Source organism: Haliotis asinina, chromosome 13, assembly GCF_037392515.1.
Source record: "Haliotis asinina isolate JCU_RB_2024 chromosome 13, JCU_Hal_asi_v2, whole genome shotgun sequence".
In the NCBI taxonomy this organism is placed as follows: domain Eukaryota; kingdom Metazoa; phylum Mollusca; class Gastropoda; order Lepetellida; family Haliotidae; genus Haliotis; species Haliotis asinina.
Window position 1 is genome coordinate 2,983,403 of NC_090292.1, and position 24,093 is coordinate 3,007,495.

The 24,093-nt window shown below is 40.0% G+C and overlaps 1 protein-coding gene across 6 annotated transcripts in view; it reads right to left on the reverse strand.

The window, feature by feature from the left end:
- LOC137259229 (mothers against decapentaplegic homolog 4-like) overlaps positions 1-23,757 on the reverse strand; it is a 39,300-nt gene extending 15,543 nt beyond the window's left edge. For 4 of the 6 annotated variants that reach the window (XR_010954702.1, XR_010954703.1, XM_067796856.1 and 1 more), the window contains exons 1-9: positions 23,667-23,757; positions 19,692-19,960; positions 17,551-17,725; positions 14,837-14,908; positions 13,280-13,423; positions 10,703-10,921; positions 2,610-2,714; positions 1,431-1,499; positions 522-581 (exon numbers count right to left, since the gene is read on the reverse strand). Coding sequence is in view for 4 of the 6 variants with exons in the window: in XM_067796856.1 (XP_067652957.1) it covers positions 522-581; positions 1,431-1,499; positions 2,610-2,714; positions 10,703-10,921; positions 13,280-13,423; positions 14,837-14,908; positions 17,551-17,725; positions 19,692-19,943 (1,096 nt within the window). In the remaining 2 variants the exon portion in view is untranslated. The remainder of the gene's footprint in view (positions 1-521; positions 582-1,430; positions 1,500-2,609; positions 2,715-10,702; positions 10,922-13,279; positions 13,424-14,836; positions 14,909-17,550; positions 17,726-19,691; positions 19,961-23,666) is intronic. The other 2 variants (XM_067796855.1, XM_067796857.1) reach the window with 2 other exon arrangements.
- Positions 23,758-24,093: the final 336 nt, after the last annotated feature.

Genomic DNA, 24,093 nt, shown 5'->3' on the forward strand with positions numbered 1-24,093 from the left:
ACAGAATCAAACCTGGTTTTTCATCTTGACAAGCAAACGCTTTAACCACCTGGCTACCTAACAACTGTATCTTCAGTAAATTTGTAGCAGACAACTTAAGTGAATGTTTAACGTCATGACAGAGGGCAACATTTCACTCAGATTTACAAATGATGTCAGTACAACCACAACTTCTTCACACTGCGGAACAGGAAAATAGTAAAACCATGCCACTTGATCCACTAAGGTGGCCCAGATACAAGTGTTTCCATGGTTACTATTGTTTGCTTGTAGCTTGTGGTAAGATGCCCCCAAAAACAATATTCCCACCAAATGACAGTAGTCTGAAAATAACTGAATCTGGAACAGACAATCCAGTGATTCACACCACTGGCATGAATCTTGGATCCAATTATATGAATCAAACAAACAAGAAAGCCTGACCACTCAACCCAGTTAGTCGTCTCTCATGACAAGCATGGGTTGCTGATCAGCAATTCCAAATCTAATGTTTCAAAGTGGTGGCAAAAAGACAGACGTACGTGGTTGGCTGGTGAGAGGAGGCAGAGTCTGCATGTCAGACTGGATCTGGTTGTTGTTCCCTGAAACAAACAACATCCAGCAACTATTGACAGACACTTCTCTGTTAAACATCCAACAAACACTAGGAGACATTTCTCTGTCAAACATCCAGCAGACATCCAGCAAACAGTGGGAGACACTTCTCAGTTAAACATCCAACAAACACTAGGAGACATTTCTCAGTCAAACATCCAGCAAACAGTGGGAGACATTGCAATATGAGACACTTCTCAGTCCAAAATCCAGCAAACAGTGTGAGACATATCTCAATCAAACAACAAGGAAACACTGTGAGACAGTTCTCATTCATCTTGCAAACAATGTCAAATTTCCCAAACAGTGTTACACACACCCGAAAAATCTCAGTGCAAAACATCTTACAATGAGTGTTGAACATATTTCAGCCATACATCAGGCTACCAGTGTCCAACATATCTGGCAAGTCCATAATCTTGCAAAACAGTGTTAAACATATTGCAAAATAAGTCAATCACCTTGCAGAATCAAACATCTCACAATGTCAAACATTTTGCAAAAACTGTCAAACATCCTTGAATCGATTCTTAAAAATCACAACAAACGTCCAAAAAATATCCTCAAAACAGTGTCAAACATCTGACAAACAATGTCTCACACATTGTATAAAGTTTCAAGCATCATTCAGACAATCAAACTTTACCCTAAGATTGTCAAACAGCTACAAAACAAGCAGCTTACAAAGAGTTTGAATAGAATACCAAGAATACTAAAAATCACTAGTAAACTGTAGCTAAAATCACACATTGTTAATACATTTTCTGCTGACACATTCAACACAATCAATGCGTTTGGCTGAGGATTATTCCACCGAATGTGGGGGCTGTACTTACAGAACTGTGGTGCGGACATGTTCTGCGTGTAGGTGGCAGTGTTGCTGCCCACCCACGTTGTTGTCGAGCCTGAAACAGACACGGCGCACCAGCGGTCAGCAAACACCCCTGACAAATTCCCCACCATGCTGGTACAAGTGGCATAAGTCTCACAACAGAACAGCAAGCAACACTGACAAAAAAACCTCACCAGATCATGGCTAGCCGGAACTACACACTGAGTCTCAGTATCTGGGGGTCTAACAGCTGTCTACGAACCCTAACAAAGTGTCCATGTCCGGCAAAAAGAGAGAAGAGTTCTGCTAAAACTGCTAACTTACATATATTTTATTATGAATTAAGACTGCTTTTGGTTCAACATTCTGTAAGTTGGCACAGAAGCCTCAACAGGCAATACTTATTAACCTTGTGTTTACTTATATATATCTTGAAATACAAACATAAGGATCCAGAGGATCCTTATTACAAATTTTGGAGGTGCTTTCAGGAAACATAAGGGTCCTGTAAGGTGATAAGAGGTTTAGCCTATGGTACTGCAAGACTTAAAAAGGCCTTAAATTTCAGGACATGATATATTTGGTCAAGAATCTGGCAGCGAATATTAATGTACATCCCTCAGATTGCAGTATGTATTTCTTTGTGTCATTTCTTCACATATATGTGTGAAATGTGTGGATACATATTTCTCCTTCAGTACATGGTGTGTGGTCTAAAACAGTGATAACAGACAGCATAGCTCCATATCAAATTGTCCCAATAATAGTAATATAAAGTCCATTTGTATAGCACCGTATCCACACACCAGTGTATGCTCATGGTGAATACTGCATCCAAAGTTTTCCTGTCATATACATATGAGATATTAGTGCCGACCATGTTAAGTCTGATTATACTTGATTCGCACAAAGAGTCGGTTTCACAACGTTTACGGTCTTCATTGAAATTTCAGTTACAAATTCTTGGGAGTCACATTCAACACCATGTGTTGAATTGTCAGGAGATTACAATACAAACTGCTTGCTACAGGTGACAGAGAACAAATACAGCTAACTGTTTAAACATAATACTGTCTCAATCACAATCAGAAACTTTCACAGATTTCAGGATCAAATCTCTGCTAAACTCTGGCCTCTTAACATGTGTGTATGTGTCCATCATGGAACAGGTGCTTGTACTTACTGGTTGGGTAATGACTGAGGTTGGCTGAGTTGGCTGGAGGTGCTTGGTTGTTGAAGGTGTCTACTAGTTGGGGCGAGCCATGGCTGTGACTTATACCACTCGAACCTACACCACACAGATAGACAGACAGACAACAGTTACTACCCACGGACGACGACCCAGAGATGTGCCCTGTCTTGCTAGAGTTTGTCATACATACATTTACTACCCACAGACGACCCAGAGATGTGCCCTGTCTTGCTACAGTCTGTCATACATACAGTTACTACCCACAGACGACTGAGAGATGTGCCCTGTCTTCCTACAGTCTGTCATACATACAGTTACTACCAATGGACGATGACCCAGAGATGTGCCCCATCTTACTACAGTCTATCAAAGTTACTACCCATGGACGACCCAGAGATGTATTGTCTTACTACAGTCTGTCATCCATACATTTACTACCCACGGACATGAATCAAAGATGTGCCCTGTCCTACTACAGTCTGTCATACATACATTTACTACCAACGGACATGAACCAGAGATGTGCCCCATCTTACTACAGTCTGTCATACATACAGTTTGTACCCATGGATGAGGACCCAGTGATGTGCCCTGTCCTACTACAGTCTGTCATACATACAGTTACTACCAACAGACATGAATCAGAGATGTGCTGTCCTACTACAGTCTGTCATACATACATTTACTACCAACGGACATGAACCAGAGATATGCCCTGTCCTACTACAGTCTGTCATACATACAGTTTCTACCCATGGATGATGACCCTGGGATGTGCCCTGTCCTACTACAGTCTGTCATACATACAGTTACTACCCATGTATGACGACCCAGAGATGTGCTGTCCTACTACAGTCTGTCATACATACATTTACTACCCACAGACATGAATCAGAGATGTGCCCTGTCCTACTACAGTCTGTCATACATACAGTTACTACCAACGGACACGAACCAGAGATGTGCCCTCTCCTACTACAGTCTGTAATACATACATTTACTACCAATGGACATGAACCAGAGATGTGCCCTGTCCTCCTACAGTCTGTCATACATACAGTTTGTACCCATGGATGACGACCCAGAGATGTGCTGTCCTACTACGCTACAGTCTGTCATACATACATTTACTACCAACGGACATAAACCAGAGATGTGCCCCATCTTACTACAGTCTGTCATACATACAGTTTCTACCCATGGATGATGACCCAGGGATGTGCCCTGTCCTACTACAGTCTGTCATACATACAGTTACTACCCATGGATGACTACCCAGAGATGTGCCCTGTCTTACTAGTCTGTCATACATACAGTTACTACCCACGGACGACGACCCAGAGATGTGCCCTGTCTTACTACAGTCTGTCATACATACATACTACCAGAGGGGCAGATGCTGTTCTCTACCACTGAGGCTAAAAACTCTACTCTATCACTTGACCACACCCTAACTATCCTCATGGCAAATCCTTAACATGGCATAAACTTCTACAACATTCACACTGTTTCTGGGAATGGTCAATAATGAAGTCAATAGTGTCTCAGATTTGAGGGTTACCTTCCTCGTGTCAAGGGGGATAACCCACAATTCTCTGTAGCACATGACATATTAAACACTGTGACAACACCGACTTATACTGCAGTCATCTCTCCAGAGTTATCTCACAGCCAGCCTACATGTAAAGGATATATGTCAGATAGGTCATAAAATGTTTGTAAGTCCAAACATAAAAGCACTTTAAAATTCTGCATTACAAATAAAAGAAGTGAATTTTTCTGTGGTAAGTAATAGTGATATGTATAATGACATTACTCACGATTACAGACTGCAGAGCATACATTGATAGTAAGAATAGGAACCCTTTTGATTGCTGAAATCCTATTAGTTCAGCCACACAGCATCCGATAAGAGAAAAAGTCGTACATGAAATGACAGAGGATGGAGGCGGTTCTAAACCCTCTGCTGGAGAAATGACTGCTGGTAACAGCAAGACACCACTTACCTGATCAATAAACACAATAACAATTCACAACCATTCAAATGCATCATATTTAAATCAGGTACTTCATTAATTAACAATTTCACACAATACAATTATACTACTCTGCAATAATTCTCAGACGGTTAGAGGATCAGTGTCTAGTTATCTGTGAATCCAAAAATCTACATGCCGTTGCACCACTCTATTCCCTGGAGCATCACAATGCCATCCTATGCTGACAAACACCCTGACCTTTCGTAGTTTTACTTGGGATATCACGTGTTAACCGCCATTATTTGGGACATCATGTGATCACCTCCATGTCTTAAATTTAGCATCACAATTTCTTCTTGCACAGTGTAAGATGACTGAAAGTGCAGAATGGGTCGAGGGTCTTTATCATGATAGAATGGGATCATAATACCCTTGATAAGCGAGGATGGTGCTGAGCCAGCTGTTAAAGGAACTAACCAACATCACCCCACAGGGAAGCAGTAGAGAGTTAGAACGAAGCATTGAGAGAAAGAGATCTACAGGCCGCAGTTACCGGAGGCCAGTACGTATCAGACAAACATACCTAGCATATACTCTAAACCCACACAAATTCTAACAACTGTTAGGACGTTCACAACGCTAAAAATGTTACATCTCAGGTTAAAATGGTTAGAGTGAAAGGGGTTATAAATATGGTTATGCAAGCATAAACTGGCAGGGTTTTCCTTCATATGTAAGCAAGGCAATCTTTGCTATGGCTACAGCTTGCAATCAGACAACTGTTTTTGAATTATGAACACTTTGATCAAGCTAGTAGCCATAACTTGATCATCACATTGAACTGCGTCTAGATAACTAATACATAACTTCAGAATTCCAACTTACGAAATTATGATCTGTAACCAGTGGTTGGCACAGCAACCAAATCACAATAGATTCGGACTGATCAAAAGAGAGAGTGAGGTTTAGTTTTACAACACTTTTAGCAATATTCCAGCAATATCACCGCAGGGACACCAGAAATGGGCTTCACACATTCTACCCATATGGCAAATTGAACCCTGACTTACAGCATGTTGAGTGAACGCTTTAACCACGTGGCTACCCCTTATACAAAGAATCTCCTTTCTTCAAGCAATGCAGTAAGCTATCATCCACTTTCAGGCATACACGCTGGATGAACACCTGAAAGCCGAAACTTGTCTGCTGACTTTTTGAACCCCTGACTCCGTAACTAACCGTTAATCCTCCACCAAGGTAGTTAGACAGCTGTTAATCTATGTTAGTAAAGCTTTGTTATACAAATGACACCATGATCACACCTGACTGAATTTCTGAGTTTATAAACAAATGCTGTCAGTTATTGGAAGATGATGGGTTGAACTCATTCACATTAGCGCGACTGTAAGTTTGGTTTACACCGCTTTTGGCGATATTCTAGCAACTTCACAGCAGGAAACACCAAGAACGGGCCTCACACATTTTACCCATGTAAGGAATCAAACCTGTGTGCGGTGCCCCACTTTGGGTCATTTAGTTATTTTGTATGCATTAATTACACACCTTTGTGTGCCATTCAGACCTGACTGTAGCTCCTGCTCGGGGACTTATTGCTATCCTTGTTGAATGCTTCATTCACTTTATGTTCAGTTCACTAATTACATGGCCTTCTAGAGTGACCTCCCTTCTAGTCGTCTGCTTCCAGTGAAAGCACATGTTCAACTTCGCTCACACTCTGGGTTTGTACGGCTATAAGTATGCATAGTTCTTTCAACGCTGTTCATATTGATTTACCTTAACATTGTCAACAAGAGGAATAAAGATTTATAAATACATACAGATCTTGATGCCCGGATTATTGCAAGATGCCCAGATGGAGTGAGTGAGTGAGTTTTACGTCGCACTCAGCAATATTCCAGCTATATGGCGGTGGTCTGTAAATAATCAAGCCTGGACCAGACAATCCAGTGAGCATCAATCTGCGCAAATGGGATATGATGTCGTGTCAACCCAGTCAGCAAGCCTGACCCACCTTATCCTGTTTGTCGCCTCTTACAACAAGCATGGGTTACTGAAAATCAATATTCTAACAGGAATCATCACGGTTGGTTCAAATGGGCCATCTCCAATGCTGGATGCTGTTCTTGTCATCCCAAAAATCACTCCATGTAAATTCTTGGTAAACACAAATCCACATTCATATCCTAAGAAAAACTGAACGTGAAAACCGTGATTCTAATGCAACAACGAATATTTGCAACTTACTTTTTCAAAACTTACAATTTAATTAGATACTCAGTGATTTAAAATAAAACCCTAATGAATGTTTCACAATCTCGTAAAACTAAAAGATTTGTCTCAATATGGAAACTAAATTTCTACTTAAATGAAAACCTGTGCATCTTGTGTATGTTGGAGTAGAATCTTGTATTCAAGTTTTTTTCACAGAACCTATTTTGTAGCCTGTGAGTTCAGTTTCTTGCATGGTTCATCTACACCTTAAGGCTTCAAGTGAGCAAATGAGTTTGGTTTTATACCACTTTCACCGTGGAAAGATCACAATAGGGGAACACTAGAAATGGACCTCAGGCACTGTACTATAGTTGGCAGTCAAATCCGGGTCTTTGGGTGTGATGAACGAATGTGTTAATCACTGTGCTCCCCACCGCCTTCTAAAGGCTTTAAGTCCATTCGACACCTCTCTCATAAATCCAAGTAGATCCCAGTTTCTATACCTCAGATGCTAAGGGATACCAATATGTAGTGCATTATCTAGTGTTCAAATGTGGACTTAACCTGCCAACAGAATTATTCTCCACAATATGACTAAAAATATCCTAAAGTTTTAATTGGTATGAAACCTGCTAATAGATAAGAAGACCACTCTACTATCAGGATGGGGGACAACAATATCATTCAGACATCATTTCAGTGTATACTTGCTAAAAATTCAGAATGATTAAGTCTTTGCATTTCAGATAATGAAAATGGTGCCAAAGTTAGAACACATGCAATAAATAATGGTTCATTGTTAGAACCATTGTCTTTTGAACAATGAAAACACACTCAAATCAGTGTGTAATGTATTAACACATGGAATACTATAAGATAACTTCCACAATTAGTTACATATTCTTGTCTAACAATAAGTAATGATTGGTGAATATTAAGTGCCGCCTTCCAGATTCTAGAGAATGCTGAGTGTGAGAGATGAGAGAGGGGTGATGGTGGTGGAAGAAGGGTGGAGGTGGTTGGAGAAGGGGGAAGTGAGGCAGAAAGAGTAGCCTGCTGGATGTGGAGAGAGAGAGAGAGCTTGGTATCAGAAGAATGAAAGGTTTGGACATTTCGGGGATGTGGAAAGAAGCTTGAAGGATTTGGTAAGTGGAGACGAGTCAGAAGCTTGAACGATCTAGGAAGTGGGTGGAATCAAAATCTTGAGGTATTTGGAAGTGGGTGGAGTCAAAATCTTGAGGTATTTGGAAGTGGGTGGAATCAAAAGCTTGAGGTATTTGGAAGTGGGTGGAGTCAAAAGCTGGAAGGATTTGGGAAGTGGGTGGCATCAAAAGCTAGGATTTGATAAGGCAGATGAGTAAGGTGCTTCAAGGATATGGGAAGTGGGTGGAGTCTGGAAGGGTCTGGGAAGTGGAGACGAGTCAGAAGCTTGAAGAATTTCAGAAGGGGGACGAGTCAGAAACTAGAAAGATTTGGGAAGAGGGCATGAGTCAGAAGCTTCAAGGATTTGGGAAGTGGGTGGAGTCAGGAGCTTGATGGATTTGGGAAGAGGGGATGAGTCAGTGGGCTGGAGGATTTGGGAAGAGGGGATGAGTCAGTGGGCTGGAGGATTTGGGAAGTGGGGATGAGTCAGTGGGCTGGAGGATTTGGGAAGAGGGGATGAGCCAGTGGGCTGGAGGATTTGGGAAGAGGGGATGAGTCAGTGGGCTGGAGGATTTGGGAAGAGGGGATGAGTCAGTGGGCTGGAGGATTTGGAAAGAGGGGATGAGTCAGTGGGCTGGAGGATTTGGGAAGAGGGGATGAGTCAGTGGGCTGGAGGATTTGGGAAGTGGGGATGAGTCAGTGGGCTGGAGGATTTGGGAAGAGGGGATGAGTCAGTGGGCTGGAGGATTTGGGAAGTGGGGACAAGTCAGAAGCTTGAAGTATTTAGGATGAGGAAGGGAGAAAGAGCCACAGGTTTGAAAGGCAAGTGAGGTAACAGAAACTTAAGGCTTGAAGACATTTTGGACTGTACAGAGGGGTCGACATTCTGAGATAGGGTGGTATGACATAAAGGAAAGGAAGTGAAGGTGAAGGAAGCTTCTAAAGAACAAAGAGCACTAAGGAGCATCTTGGTAGAAAAAAATGGTCTATAGAACTTAAACTGTCATGGATGGTTTGGAATGTGGCATTTCAGGAGAGGGTCTGCAGGATGAGGACTATCTATGCTGATTTATGATTTGATGTTTTAGAAGCTGGTCTACAGAATATGGAGAGTCAGTATGGACTGAAAGTGAAGTTTGAGAATGGGATTTCAGCAGAAATTGAGGTGGCAAAAGGTGTCAGTCTGCGTCAACAGTCTGAAAGTCAAGCTTTAACACAAACTAAAGAAAAATAATGGCAATCAAGGTATTGAGTGTATCACGGAAGCAATGCAACGGACCAGGCAGCAAGCGTAAGTCAAGACTGCTCAAATGAATGCTTTCTGTCTTATAAAAATATGAGACCATTCTGAGAAATTTCTAAAACATTTGATATTTAGGACTCAGATATTCATTTTGAGCAGAGTTAGTAAGCATGATTATTAATACAAGAATACTGTCAACATTCCACATACAACAAGTCTACATGTCACTCTGGAATCCCTAGAAGCATGCAAACTGGGCTGTTGTGTCCAATGTCAGCATGTTACAGCACTGGTCAAACGTTTGAATGCCACGGCCACTATTGACATTGAAAAAATATATCTTTCCAATTTTCAGTAACTAAAGATCTTGAGACAGCTAAGTACAATTTGTTTTTTAGTAATCGCTGGTTTTGTGGCTAAACATATTTCGGTATTTTTGTGAAAATGTTGCTGATGGATGGGTCTGGATCAGACTATGTAGCATCTGCGACAGTTCGTTTTAATCAACCATAATTTAGAATAAACAAACACTTGAAAAAACAACCCCCAAAATGACTGTATTTGATAAATTATGATTACAACAAATGCAAGATGGTCCCTTTTTTAACATTTGCTGTTTAAAGATAGATTTACTTTTACCACACACAAAATACATATTTCTGTTCGAAGATACAAGAGGCTTGGCCACTGTTGGCAAGAACTGAGAAACCCAAATAGCTTTATTTCCTAAAATACAAAAATCAGACTTGAAAATAGTTCTAGCTCAAGAAATACCAACATTTAGGCATTCATGATGTAAGCATAGATTGACATCAGCACTCATATGATATCCTGTACATATCACACCTATACATGTAGACTTCAGACTTCAGTCTTGCTCCTCATGATAATGCTTGCGGACATGTTTAGATAGTGTCACGTGCGACATTCATACCTTTGTCTAATTGTACAGGAATTCTAATTCTAATGTAAAACTTGATTTAATGTGAAAGACAGCATAATGCCATTTTCACATCAACTCCTTTCAAATCAATGCCTACTCTATTCATTGATGACAGAATGAAAAATCCCAATACATAATTAATTTTAAAAGCAGATAATTCTAATTTACCAATGTAAAATAATAGGCACTATTTAGAATATTAGACACAATTATTACACTGAATCAATAACAGTGTAACGTAGAGCAATGGCAACTTGAACTGAATCAGAAAGTTTAAAATATCAATTTTAATGACTGTTGTCTTAATTTTTAAATTAACAATTAAAAAATAGATTTCAGTCATAATAACGAATGCCAACAACAACTGTGACAGAATCAGAAATTTTAATTATTATTATTATTAATTATAATTTAAATGTATACCTATACTAGACTAGGAGTATGTAGAAGCCCATGGAAGCTCGGATTCCAGAGAGACAATGCGGGACTGCAAGATCAACCCTCTCCTTGGGTGATGTGACACACTACATTACAGGCAACTCACTAGCTTGGGTCAGCTCCACGCCGGGCGGGGCTGACGTGGGTTGTGACGGTGGTTGCGGCTGCGGTGGTGCGGCCGGCGGTTGGGAGGGGGAGAGGGGTTGTGGGGAGAGGGGGTGTTGGAGGGACACGCCCCCTGCCCCCGGACCCAAGGGCGTCGCCGAAGGGACACTGGCAGGCTGCTGGTGCTGGACTGTTGTTGGAGGGGCCGGTGACCCTTGACCTGGAGGGACCAGTTATTATAGGCAAGTGTCCAGTGAGGGAGAAATCATTGACACCAAGTTAAGAGGTGCTGAGTTTCAAGGCAAACGTTGAAGAGAAACACTGCATTTTGAATCTTCTGAATAGTGCAAAAGACGTAAAGCAATTTTAAAATATTTTTTGGATATAAATACTATACAATGTCAGAGATCAGGAAATATATGCTTTATACTACGATTCTATCACAAATCATCACCTAGAATATTCTTGGACCCATATGGTTTTCCTTTAGTAAATATTTACTCATCACGGTGAATAAGTGAGTGAGCGAATGAATTAGTGAGAAAAAACAAATTTTTGCCACTGTTAGCAATATTCCAGCAATTCCACGGCAGGTGACAACAGAAATAGATCATATATAAAGGAAAAGAGTCACTTTCACATTCACAATTAAGATAACTGAACAATAACAAAATAGTGAAAATTCTTGAATTGTTTTGTTTGTACTTTTCTTTTTAAACTACAACAAAAAATAAATTTGCTCCACCTCTGGGACTGCACCATCAGGAAAATTGAATCAGTGAAAATTCTTGTATTTTAACCATTGCCCATAATTTACAAACTAAAACTCAGAAAGAAATTTGGTCTGCATCATCAGAAAAATTGCACAATAACAAACACTGAAAATTAAATTTGGAAACATATTTGGTTTATCTTTGAGTCTGATTATCACTCAGCACCTCCTCGCAGTGCAAAACACAAGACACATTCATTCATGAACAAGACAGTGCGTTGATTGACGGTGACCACTGCATCCAATATATCACATAATTTTACCACACAAAAAATAAATTTGAATTTTACCACATTTATACAACCACAAATAAAACTGACAACAATCACATATGTATCAATATCAAACTCATATTTCAAAAGAATCTAAACCAGGTGATTCAATAATGAACAAGACATGAAGACTGGTGATATTTTCACACTTGACAGAACCCACAACAAAGATCATGTCATTCAAGGGCGTCCAACTATACGACCGGAGCAGCCACGTTAGACAGCAACTTACCAAAGCGAAGACGACGTAGACATCATGACCTGACAATCTCAAGCAGCCATTTCAACAATATGTCATAATAACGTGGCAACATAATCCATTCTATACCATGCTACAGTCGGTGTGTGAAAAACTGAAAACTTCAAAATTCAGTTGGAAAATAAACTTACAGAAATGGGAAAGAATGTTTGTCTTTTTCTACAAAATATATTTTGTGGTCATTTAAGTAGCCTTTTTTTTTTGCAGTCTAGTTCATGTTAAAGGAAAAATATTTAAACACTGCACAGTGGAAGCCTCGATCCAGACAATCCAGCGATTGCTATCATGAACAATGCAGTCAGGATATGCGGACATGCACACACCAAATCACCATGATACATCTGGTCGCCTCTTACGACAAGTCTGGTACCAACCTAGTCACATCACTAATACAAAAACTAAAATTAATCTTCAACTGCTTTGAGAGCTAGTTGTGCAAGTGTTTTGTTAGCTCAATGAACAAGAAAACATACTGTGATGAAGGTGATTTTTACCAATGGCCGAGTTTGACCTGCTGAAATAAGGATCAGTGCATCCTCACACACTTAAAGGAGATAGCTCTACACTGCAAATTTTAACTCTGTACAATAGATCATATCTTACAATCTGTCCTTATGGCTTCAAACTCATAGCAAAAATTGTCATGGAGACAAAAAGTCTCATAACGCTTTATTCAACGATACTAAGGGCAAATGTCAACTATGTCTTAAAATATTGGCAATATCCAAGCAATGTCGCGGTGAGGGACATCAGGAATGGGTTTTGCACACTGTACCCAGGTCCTCAGCATCATGAGTGAATGCCTAACAACTAGGCTACCCCACAGACCACACCCACAGTCATAGCTGTGATTGCTCCTTAAACAAGTCTTCCTCGATTAATAGTTTCAGAAACCACTACTATAAAGATCTCCTTGGCCCAGGTTCGCAAACACCAACTTCCCCAAATCTCTCAGTGTAACGGACAACCAAAGAATTGACAACCATCCTAACCTCTCAATACATTCTGTACCAAAATAAAATCTCCCAAACCACCAGGAATAACCCTGAAGAAGATGAAAAATCCAAGTCAGCTCCCAAACATCAAATAACCCATTCACCCATTTTTGGAGAGCAAATCTCTGCTCCAAAACATTAAATAACCCATTTGCCCAATCTAAAAGAATAAAGTCTGTATAAACTGTGCCTCTGTGAAGTCACTGTACGTCCCAAACACCAGTGATTCCCTGTGCACAAAGCCCTCCCGATCCCGTGTCAGACAAGACAATGGTTCTACCAGAGAAACACTCGCCAACTATAAGCCTATTGAAGCCCTCCGAGGGGGGATGCTGGACTGTCTGGTTGCCGTCAGATGAGGTCGACGCCCGGTCCATCTGGATCTCTCCCCCATACTCGTCCTTCACAAGTCGGCCGGGAGGACCTGGGAAATAGCAACATGCTTCATCAATGACACTTATCTTGCTTCCACAGGCAATATCACCTACCATTTATTGCCACGTTTGAAGTGACAACCACAGTATCTGGTGACCCACTTCTATCAAAATTTGAAATCAGTGTTACTTTATATACAATGAATGTGACCTGCAAAGAATTCCATCAGAGTATACACCATCACTAAATCGAAAAACAAACATGTTTGAATCCCAACGTTTTTTAACCATTCTCGGCCACTGACACAGGGCAATAACAAACATATGTTCAAATGCATCACATGTACCTTTTACCTGCATAACTGTGTTTGTGAAACGTTTCCTGGAAACCTCTAAAATGTTTGGGTTCAATGATGTTTTTATGTCACAGGCAGGAAACAATAAAGAAGGGAGGCAACACTGTATGTCAACAACATGTACACACAGACATAGGACTGGCACAGTGGAGACAACAGTGTATGAAATTCCTTAAAAAAATGGAAGCCCACAGGCCTGATAACTGATAAATGTTGCTGGCCCTGTTAACATGCAAACAGCGATGTATCGGAAGCAAAAACAATTAAAAACAAAAATACAGTAAAAAGAAAAAACAAATCTGGAAACTGAGACTGGGTGTTAAGATAAAGAATTACTGTATCTTTGAAATAAAGGTCTCTACATGTTCTTCATGCACTGAGCACAGGGGATCTGTAACTATTCTTGTGAAAAGTAAACATGTACAACAGCAAATTTAACAAACACAACATGTTTAGTGTTACATAAAAGTGTAGGCTGAACTGCAGATATAAATATATACCCATTGAAAATGCATTAGCCTATATGGTTGGCTATGAAATAAAGTTGTAAGCACGCCATGAAACTAACAAGCAGGGGGCGGCCAGGCAGATGCCATTCCATACACAGGGAGACATCCCTGATGTTGATGATGTGTACTCACACTGATCTAAGTTCAGGGAAAGGGGACACAGCCCTGTGTGAAAACGTGGCCACAAACCGAGCTAACTTGAGGGCAAGGGGAGACAACATTGTATGTAAACAACCAGGACTCACAGTGACCTAATTGAGGAGAAGAGACGACAACCCTGTATGAGAACGTGTACTCACACTGGTCGAAGTTGAGGGCAAGAGGAGACAACCTTGGATGACGTGTTCTCACACTGATTCTAAGTAAAGGGCAAGGGGGGACAACTCTGTATCACAACGTGCACTCACAGTGATCAAAGTTGAGGGCAGGAGGAGACAACCCTGTATGTCAACAATGTGTACTCGCAATGATCTAACTTGTGGGCAATGGGAGACAATCCTGTATGACGTTAACTCTCACTGATCTAAGTAAAGGGCAAGGGGAGACAACACTGCATGTCCACATGTACTCACACTATATGCCAACAATGTGTACTCACGCAGCACTAAGGCGGAGTACTGGTCCTTGGATGAGTACTCACCTGCATGTTGTAGAGTTAGTCCGGAGAGATCTGAAACAACGACGGTACCTATCAGCGGTATTCCAATACCAAATAGACAAGTATTTGATAAAACATAAAAAATAACAATTGGCTAGTCCAGCTTGAGTGAGAAGTGCGGGAGTTTAGTTTCATGCTGCTTTCAGCAACATTCCAGCACTATGACAAGAAGGAACTCCTGAAATCCTACTCAAGAAATGGGCTTCACACACCATGCCCATGTGGCAAATCAAACCATGGTCACTGACATGATGAAGGTACACCTTAACCGCTGGGCTTCCCCCAACTCCACTCAATATGAAAGGCTTCAACGAAGATTATGATACAATAACAATCAGTCCTAGTCAGGAAATGAAACACATTCTGAAGCATATTATGGAGGAGAAAGTCCAAAATCTGCCTATAATTGGCCTCAAGGAAGCTTAACAAGTGTAACTAAGCAACGGATTTCAGAACTTTCTCAAACTTGAAGTTAAAACAAAGTCAACACTGTATTAATCTGCTATAGATTGTAGTACGCTCCACTGGATCTAATCAACTGTTATTTAGGAGATAAACATCATGTGTAAACATGTGTAAACATGACATTGTAAACACAAAAGTAAATCAAAGGGTTTTACTGTCTGCACTCGTTTACATCGAGTATGGGTTCAGGAGTGAAGTGCCTTAGCTGACCGTTCCAGCTGGTTCCCATGGTAGCATCTGGAGTTTCTCATTTGTGACGTCATTCTTACTTTACGTCACAATATGATTTGAATGACGTCACCACTGTTGATGACACAAGAAAACAATTGTTTGCGATGTTTCTACGTGTTAATACGCAGTGAATAGTCTTGCAGTTTCCGGGAATCTAATACCATTTGATCATGTTTTCCAACCAATCAGATTACAGAACACAGTGACTTTTGGTTTACAATGTAGAATATCCTACTATCCAAGTCTTTCAAAACTATCTGGGGTCGAAAATAGTCACTGGTGGCAAACACGTATCATTATCAATAGTCTTCAATTTACATGAAAACCAAACATAATAACAAAATGATAACCACCATGTCATAAAGAGGCGATACCTATGACTGTTATCAACATCTTTGCTGGCATATTCATGTTTTAATGTGATTTAATGTTGTACTGAAGAATAATTTGCCAGAAGGGATTTCCTGCCTTACAATACCCTGTTTAAAATGCCAAACTGGACACATGCCACTTTTCTGGAACAAAATTCATTACCCTGGTTAGAATGCCAACTCCACTGGCTGCATGTAGTATATACAGTAAACTCACTTGAACCAAAACTCCTGAATCTCGAATCTTCTACATTTCGTGAACCTAATCTCCAGTCCCAACCTCTCCTTATATATTTATCATTACTTTTGTGTTTATTTCTCGAAGTTCGAGACACACATACACGCTGTATCTCAAACCTGAAAATTAGTCCTAAAATCACCAAATCATAAAAATAAATTTTGTATTTCAATCTCGGACTGCTCTCACCACACCAAATATTTTGCAGACAAATTCAACAAACAATGTTTTGTATATACAATTTGCACTTACATGGTTAATTAATGTGAAGTTTAATTACTGAGTTTCCATATCAATTTGTTTTCGCAATCATCTTTGAGCCTGTGACACGTGAGCAGTTAACCAGATTCATCCGCTGCGCATCGGTACATAAAAAAGGCACACCACTAAACATACGGATTAGGTAAACTGCCAATTTGTTGAAAATCCCCTTTGGGGCTATAAAAATGACAGACTTTCTCCACAAAACCGAGTTATGAGGCAATTCCAAGAAACAGAAATCCATCAGTGACTTTTTCTATATATGAATTTTTGTATTACACTTAGTGTCATGTGATCAATATAGCTGCTGAAGTGATGTACATTGAAAATGATATGCCCTTTATTACAGGCACATGTAACAATTTTTAGAATACAGTCTTTATGTACACATAATCTATGCTTTTAATTATGTATCTTGTGTATGATGATTGTGATGATTACTGCGAAATTAATAAATTATGAAACTAAAGATTTCTGGTTTTCCTTGCAGTAGCATGTACACCATGTGCATATATACAATGTATTTCAATCTCGAATCACACGATATCTCAAACCTGTCTTGATGGTGCCTTGGGGATCAAGATCCAGGGAGTTGTACACCTTAACTTGTTAATAATTTCACGACTCAAATTAACTATATTGTAGTGCTTACCCAAAGCTAGTATCCCCTTAATGCTCAATGACAGGCAGATAAGCCTTGACCATTTTATTTCTTGTTTTATGGATCTGCCTGCCGATTTTTTTCAAGAATAAGAGAAAAAAAGTTAAAAAGGAATATTTTCCTGATAAAAAAAAGTAAATCCTACCATTTTTATTGGCCAAAAATGTAAACTTGCAAGACAAATTGTTCTTAATTGTTTCCAGCCACATATACACTTCATAAGCTGTGAAGAGCAAAATATTTCAAGTATGTAGAAGGCTGTTACTTTGATTGCTGATTTTATTTTTACTTTTTTCCCTCATGCCTTTATGTTTTCTGAGGACAAAAATCTGTAAAATAAGAAATAACACTGGTCTGGCCTAAAGAACATACACTGACAGGGCTGGGCGTTATTTCTACAACAGTCACTCCCTGACACTGCAATTACCTATTCCAGGAGCGACAACCCTCTCATAGTGATAAGGGTTGACACACACACTGTCCTGCTTCAGGTCGAAGGCGTACTGACAGAACTTGACATGCTTCAGCTCGTTCTTGTGGAGGTCAGGCCAACGCCAGATTCGGGCATAGATGACATGAGGAAAACCCTTCCTCCCAGCCACCTGACATGGAAACATAGGTTATGATGTTCTTCTAAAACTCCAGATTTTGTGGCAATGCACATACTTACCTAGGATTCCTTACAACTGCAACCTTTAAAGATCTAGGTTAGAACTTGTCATAAGTTGTCAAGCTACTCATGCTTGAGTGAAATAGTTGAGTTTTACAAAGGTTTTACTAATATTCCAGTAATATCACAGCAGGAGACCAGTGATTCACATGACACAGAAAACTGCATATTCTACTCCCGAAACATGTTTATGACTCCCTCTGCTGTCACCAGTGAGTCATTATGGCTGCACATTGTTATGTCACGGAGAAACAGTGGGAGACACAAGAAACAGGAGCAGTAGAACCCAGGTGTTTGGCACGACAAGCGAACGCATTATCCACTGTGCTACCTCACTCATGTTCCAAGTAAGATGCGACCAATGGAAGACTTGCGCGCTTGGTGAACATGTCACCATATCCTAATTATTGATCACTGAATTGTCTGGATTGGCTCAATTATTAACAGACTGAGGCCATATAACTAGAATATTGCGGCACTTTAAAACAATAGTCTGAAAACACTTGGAGCCAAAAATAATCATAGAAATCCAAATTTTGATGAATTCCTTGATAAACTGTATCTACAGTTTTATACAGACCTTGAAAACATAGAGTCATTGTGATTCACAGCATTTCTTTGTGGGAGTCAATACTTAGATGTCATGAAGATAATGATCTTAGGGAGATATATACTTTTGCACATCACTGTTCCGTTCGGTCAGTGTTCACGAGTAGTGTCTGACCCTCTGACAAATCCTGCAGATTCGCTGACGGGACGGTGGAAGTCTACAACCTGCTGGCCCCAATGTCTGTCTGTATCTTAATGACTTTGACTGAAGTTGTCATATATGACACAACACTTGTTTGCTGTCTAAAAATTTTACGTTTGTGAATAATATCAATGCACATGGTATCATAAGAAATGTTAAGTCGGAAATGTGTGGTTAACTTCTATCCTGTGAGTCTTGTGAATTTTCACTGGGTCAGATAGACAGCTGAAACTTACAGGACCCAATGTCCTGTTATTTTGAATTACTATTCGTGAACACTGTTTTGTCATGAAAACCATAGTACATTAAACAAATAATCATGCCTGTGATTTATCCACTGTAATGTACAGAATGAACTGAAAGAAATATCTAAATTAATGAACACCTCATGAAAACTATAATTGACTGCTTATCAAGTCGATTTTATTGAACGGAATTCTGAGGGTCACTCATAAAACATACAAAACATTGCAAATTACGTGGAAAATCCAGCTTGACTTGTATGATAATATTTTGAGAGTCTCCTACAAACAAGTTGTGTCAAAACACAGGAATCACGTGTGATCTAAAACCCTGGTTTCCGGGTATATAAAAAAGGGTTCAGCATTGCCTAAATTTTCATACTGAGATATCTTGTGATGTGTGTTGGTGTATTGCAATATGTCTTGCAGTATATCACGAAAGAGCAACAGATGGTTTAAGGCAATGAAAATACTGTTCCCTTCTTTGAAACAATGCCACTGTCCACTGTTAGGGCTCGAGTGTAATTGTACAAGAAATCAACTGAACATGTTACCAAATCGATGACTTCTTTCAAGTTTGTAACTCGAGAAAAAGCTTCTGAAGCAGGTCCACCATTTTGGTTTGTTTATCCTTATGAGTGCACATACAAATATATCTTTATTATTCATATGGTTTAAAAGAAACGCAAATGCAATTATGTCACCAATAAACATTATCAAAACTATTAATGTACATTAATGTAAAAGAAATACAAATGTTATTAGTAGTTTTGAAAATTACTGATTGTACCTGGTGACCTGGTTTGCAAAAAGTGTATATAACATTGTGAAGTTCTAATTGCAATATGCCAGTTGAACGATATTTTCACCAACCTGAAATCTACAGCCCATTCACTTCCTCATACCTGCAATCTGCCATCCAACGTCCTCTGTATGGTGACACACTTGGTGGGGTGTGCCCCGTTGGTTGTGATGGCCGTGATGAGGCTGTCCAGCTCATCCCTCTTCTCCTTCAGCTTCTTCACTAGACTCTCGATAGCCCGTTTGCCGAAACTCTCGCTCTCCCCACCCTGGCGATGGCACATGAGACTGTGTACGATGCTGAGACATGCGTCAGCCGACGTGGGCGCTTGAGTAGACAATCCTACCATACTCATATTGAGGAGGAAACGATCTGGAACAAAGTAAAATGAGGCTCAACATCGAACCTGAGAATATTTCCCTGAAGATTCATATGACCACATGCATGATATCCTATCGCCTGACGCCCAGGACAAGTCAGTTTTCATTTTGGGCAATCAGATAATGGTATCTTACTTATCTGTGGACTACTAGATCATTTCCACTTATGGTTTCAACCTGCAAATAAACTTGGATTTCATTTCATATCTGCTCATAATGTAGCTATTACATTTCACAATAACAATAATTTAGAGCTGTCATTCTTTGCAATTCATCACTATTCAATAAATAGTCCAGTAAACATTAACATCAAACATTGTGTCATAAAATCAGGGCAAGTTGAAAATTAGTCAGGACAAGTTTCTTTCTTCAAGTCACTTGAATCTGTGACAAGCGGCTCTTGCCGCTAATGCTGGTCATTACTAGGTTACTGTTACTACTACTGCTAGTTACTGTTACTACTACTACTAGTTACTGTTACTACTACTACTAGTTACTGTTACTACTACTACTACTAGTTACTGTTACTACTACTACTAGTTACTGTTACTACTACTACTAGTTACTGTTACTACTAGTTACTGTTACTACTACTACTAGTTACTGTTACTACTACTACCAGTTACTGTTACTACTACTACTAGTTACTGTTACTACTACTAGTTACTGTTACTACTACTACTAGTTACTGTTACTACTAGTTACTGTTACTACTACTACTAGTTACTGTTACTACTACTACTAGTTACTGTTACTACTACTACTAGTTACTGTTACTACTACTACTAGTTACTGTTACTACTACTACTAGTTACTGTTACTACTACTACTAGTTACTGTTAGCTCACTGAAATATCATGTGGCAGTGAAGGCCAAATAAACCGAAGTTTGGGTCCGATAACATTATTAAAATTTAGGGTAGGTAGGTAGGTAGGAAGGATTTGTATGCTATTTTATACATTTTTTTAAGAACTATATTGTTCATTCAATCAAGTTTGAGGCCATCGTGTTGACTTTCTCTATCAGCATGGCCAATGTCTCCATCGGTGCCCGCAAAAAAACAGAGATATCTGAAAGCTTCATTCATACTGGTTATGCTAAGTTCACACTATCCTATCCATGGTCTTAAACATGGTAATCCTATTGTATCTTATCAAATCTTTATGTCAGTAATGGTAATTGTGTTGATCACAGAAAAATCTTGGATGGTTGAAAAGTTTTCTTCGATCAACATGATTACTTGTCAGACATAATTACCGCATCAGATCTATTGAATTGTAACAAAACGCAATATATCATATCTAATAGTGCTTCCAAACCATGCTGTCCAGAATCAATCACAGTAGTGTGTTGCAGAGTTCACTCTGTGGAAGTTTAAGAAACAGTGCCATCCATGACCACTTGGGCTGTGTGCCACATCAGGGATCAATCGTACCTCGTAGCTCAAATCGTGATCATGAAAGACATCACAATCGTATTCTATCACGACATTCTATCACAGTAACGGTTTGGGACAAACATACTGGAATGCACCACATCAACCAAAATCGAAGATCCCGATTGTAATGATCGTGTCAGATCACGACCCAATCACAGAGTCAATATGGGCAATCTCATCACAACGTGTGTGATCATATCTGAGCTGTAGATCAGATCGTGACAAGAGCGCATCCATGCGCAAAATACTGTATCATAATGTATCGACTCAGAACACCTCGCATACAAACTTGAAATTTCGTCACAGGTGCACTGTTATCATGGTTGCAGCCAAGTACCGGTACACTTTTTGTCTGACACTTGAATAGTTTTGTACTGTATATGAGGACAAAAGAATCAACAGCTAACTTGACAAATACCAAATTCATCCAGCACAAAAGACTTGTGGACAATTAACGAAAAGCAAAATTTTAAAGATTAAGAATTCATAATTATCTTTTTCTCAGGGCATTTGGAATAATGGTGTAATGGGAGTCGAAAAGTTCAAATGCAGCAGACTCAGTGTGGCTGTGCGTGTGCGTGCATGTGTGCGCATGCATGCAAACATATGTGTGTGTTTGCACATGCTTACATGTATAATTCTGGCAACAATCTGGTATGGCTGTTGTTGGAATTCAGGTTTCAAGCGGTAGCATATCTGCTCTGATTCATGGCTCTGATTCATGCACCTGATTCATGGCTTACAAACATATGGGGCTCTGTATTACTGCTGTACTAGAAACTTCTCGTGTACAACCCAACTTGACTATTTACTTGTGCAGGGCTCCAGATAATTTTTCAACATGAGGAGTATGTACGCCTTCCTGTTTCAATATAAGAGTACTGGGATAAATTAGAGTACTGAATGGAATTTACTGGCGTGTAATCTCGTGTTTCGTTTCATGTATGCACCACAACATTGGTAGTATGGTACTCTTGTGTAAACTACTTGCTTAATGGCCTTGTCTTACATTTTGGGGAGTCTTACACTTTACCGGGCGCACTTTTTCTGTTTTTTACCTGGCGCTGCCGGGGTTCGAACGAGCTCTGCGGGAATCAGCGGATTCCAGACGGTTGCTAATTAGTCGTCTAATTAGTCGGACACGGTACCTCGGGACCACCGTTGCGATCACAGTTACCTAGTGCTCGTTTACCGTGTCATTAACACAGTAGCTCTGCGCATGCGCAGAAAAAGAAAAACAAGTTTCGGCAAAACCAAAAACCCAAACAGCCAAGACAGCACGAAACACGTCTGCAGTTTCCTTAGGGAAACCAAGCTGCACTGATGAGTCCTGGTGGGACGAAACGTGTTACTGTAAGCCAACCCTACCCCTAAAGCTTGCTAACCCTAAGGACCCATGAGTGCGTGTTTGACCCAGGGGGGGGGTCCCTAACCCTAAGGACCCAGGAGGGGGTGTTTGACCCAGGGGGGGGTCCCTAACCCTAAGGACCCATGAGTGCGTGCTTGATCGGAAAGAGAGCGTTATAATGAGAATCGGGAGTAACGCTACCGATGAGACTCATTATAGCGCGATACGCTGGGACTGCTGATTAGCGTGTGCTGAGCCTCGAGCGGCGCGCGCCCGGTAAAGTGTAATCTAGCCACATTTTGTGTCATGCACCTGAAAAAAATGTCAAATGTTAAACATTGATAGGAATAATCCTGGCACAGCTTGTTGAATTTTCTAAAGCACTTAGTGAAGTTGCCTTGAGACAATCACATTGCCAACTTTTGACTGGACTTTCTACAGAATGATTATCAAACTTGAACAAACTCTAAGAACATTTTGATATGAGATCTTAAAAATCATATTTACAACTATGCCTACACGGAAACGAATTTATTTAATCGTGTTTGCAGAAGGCCATGTGTATTTCATGGAAAACTCGATGTTTGTCACTTGTCAAATCATCAAATCTATATACCGGTTGCTTATCCTATGCCAAAAACTGACTTTACTCGACAAAAAATACGAGCATCGTCTGAAAAAAAATATCAGGTGAAAGCACACAAACAAACAACAGCCGCAATCACTTCAACATTGAGGATCGCACGATACGCAGACAGGCTAGAATTTATGAATCTGTATCAAGATGGATGGATCACACCGACATCGTCCGCCTGAGTTCATGGCGCTTAGCAGTTGTTTTTAACAGCTTGCATCTTGCGGCCTGGAAACAATACGATATTCTTGCAAATATCTACTCGAGCACAAAATTACCTGAATTACAGATTAAGGACGAAATTCTTGACAATCTGACGGCACAGACATTTTAGCATGGCGGGACCAAATCAAAATAAACAACTGCGCATGACCTCAGCAAGTGCGTCCGGTTCCTCTCGGGTCAAGAATTATCTCCCTTCACGAGTTATGCGATTCTATAAATAAATTACCTCGTGCAGCGGTGAGGGTCTGTATTCTCAATCATTGGGAATATCCTCGAGCTGTGAGATTAATCGTAAACACCAGAAAACTAGTTTTATATCCGATGCAAACAATTAGATGAGACAAATTTGCATTTTGCTGCGCGCAATTTAGCCTGCAACATAGAGCTTGCTGTACACAGATATCTATCTCATTGGTACATTCATATGAATTAATGCGGGTCTAACTCAACAGAACATGGGTAATAAATAAAACACGATAT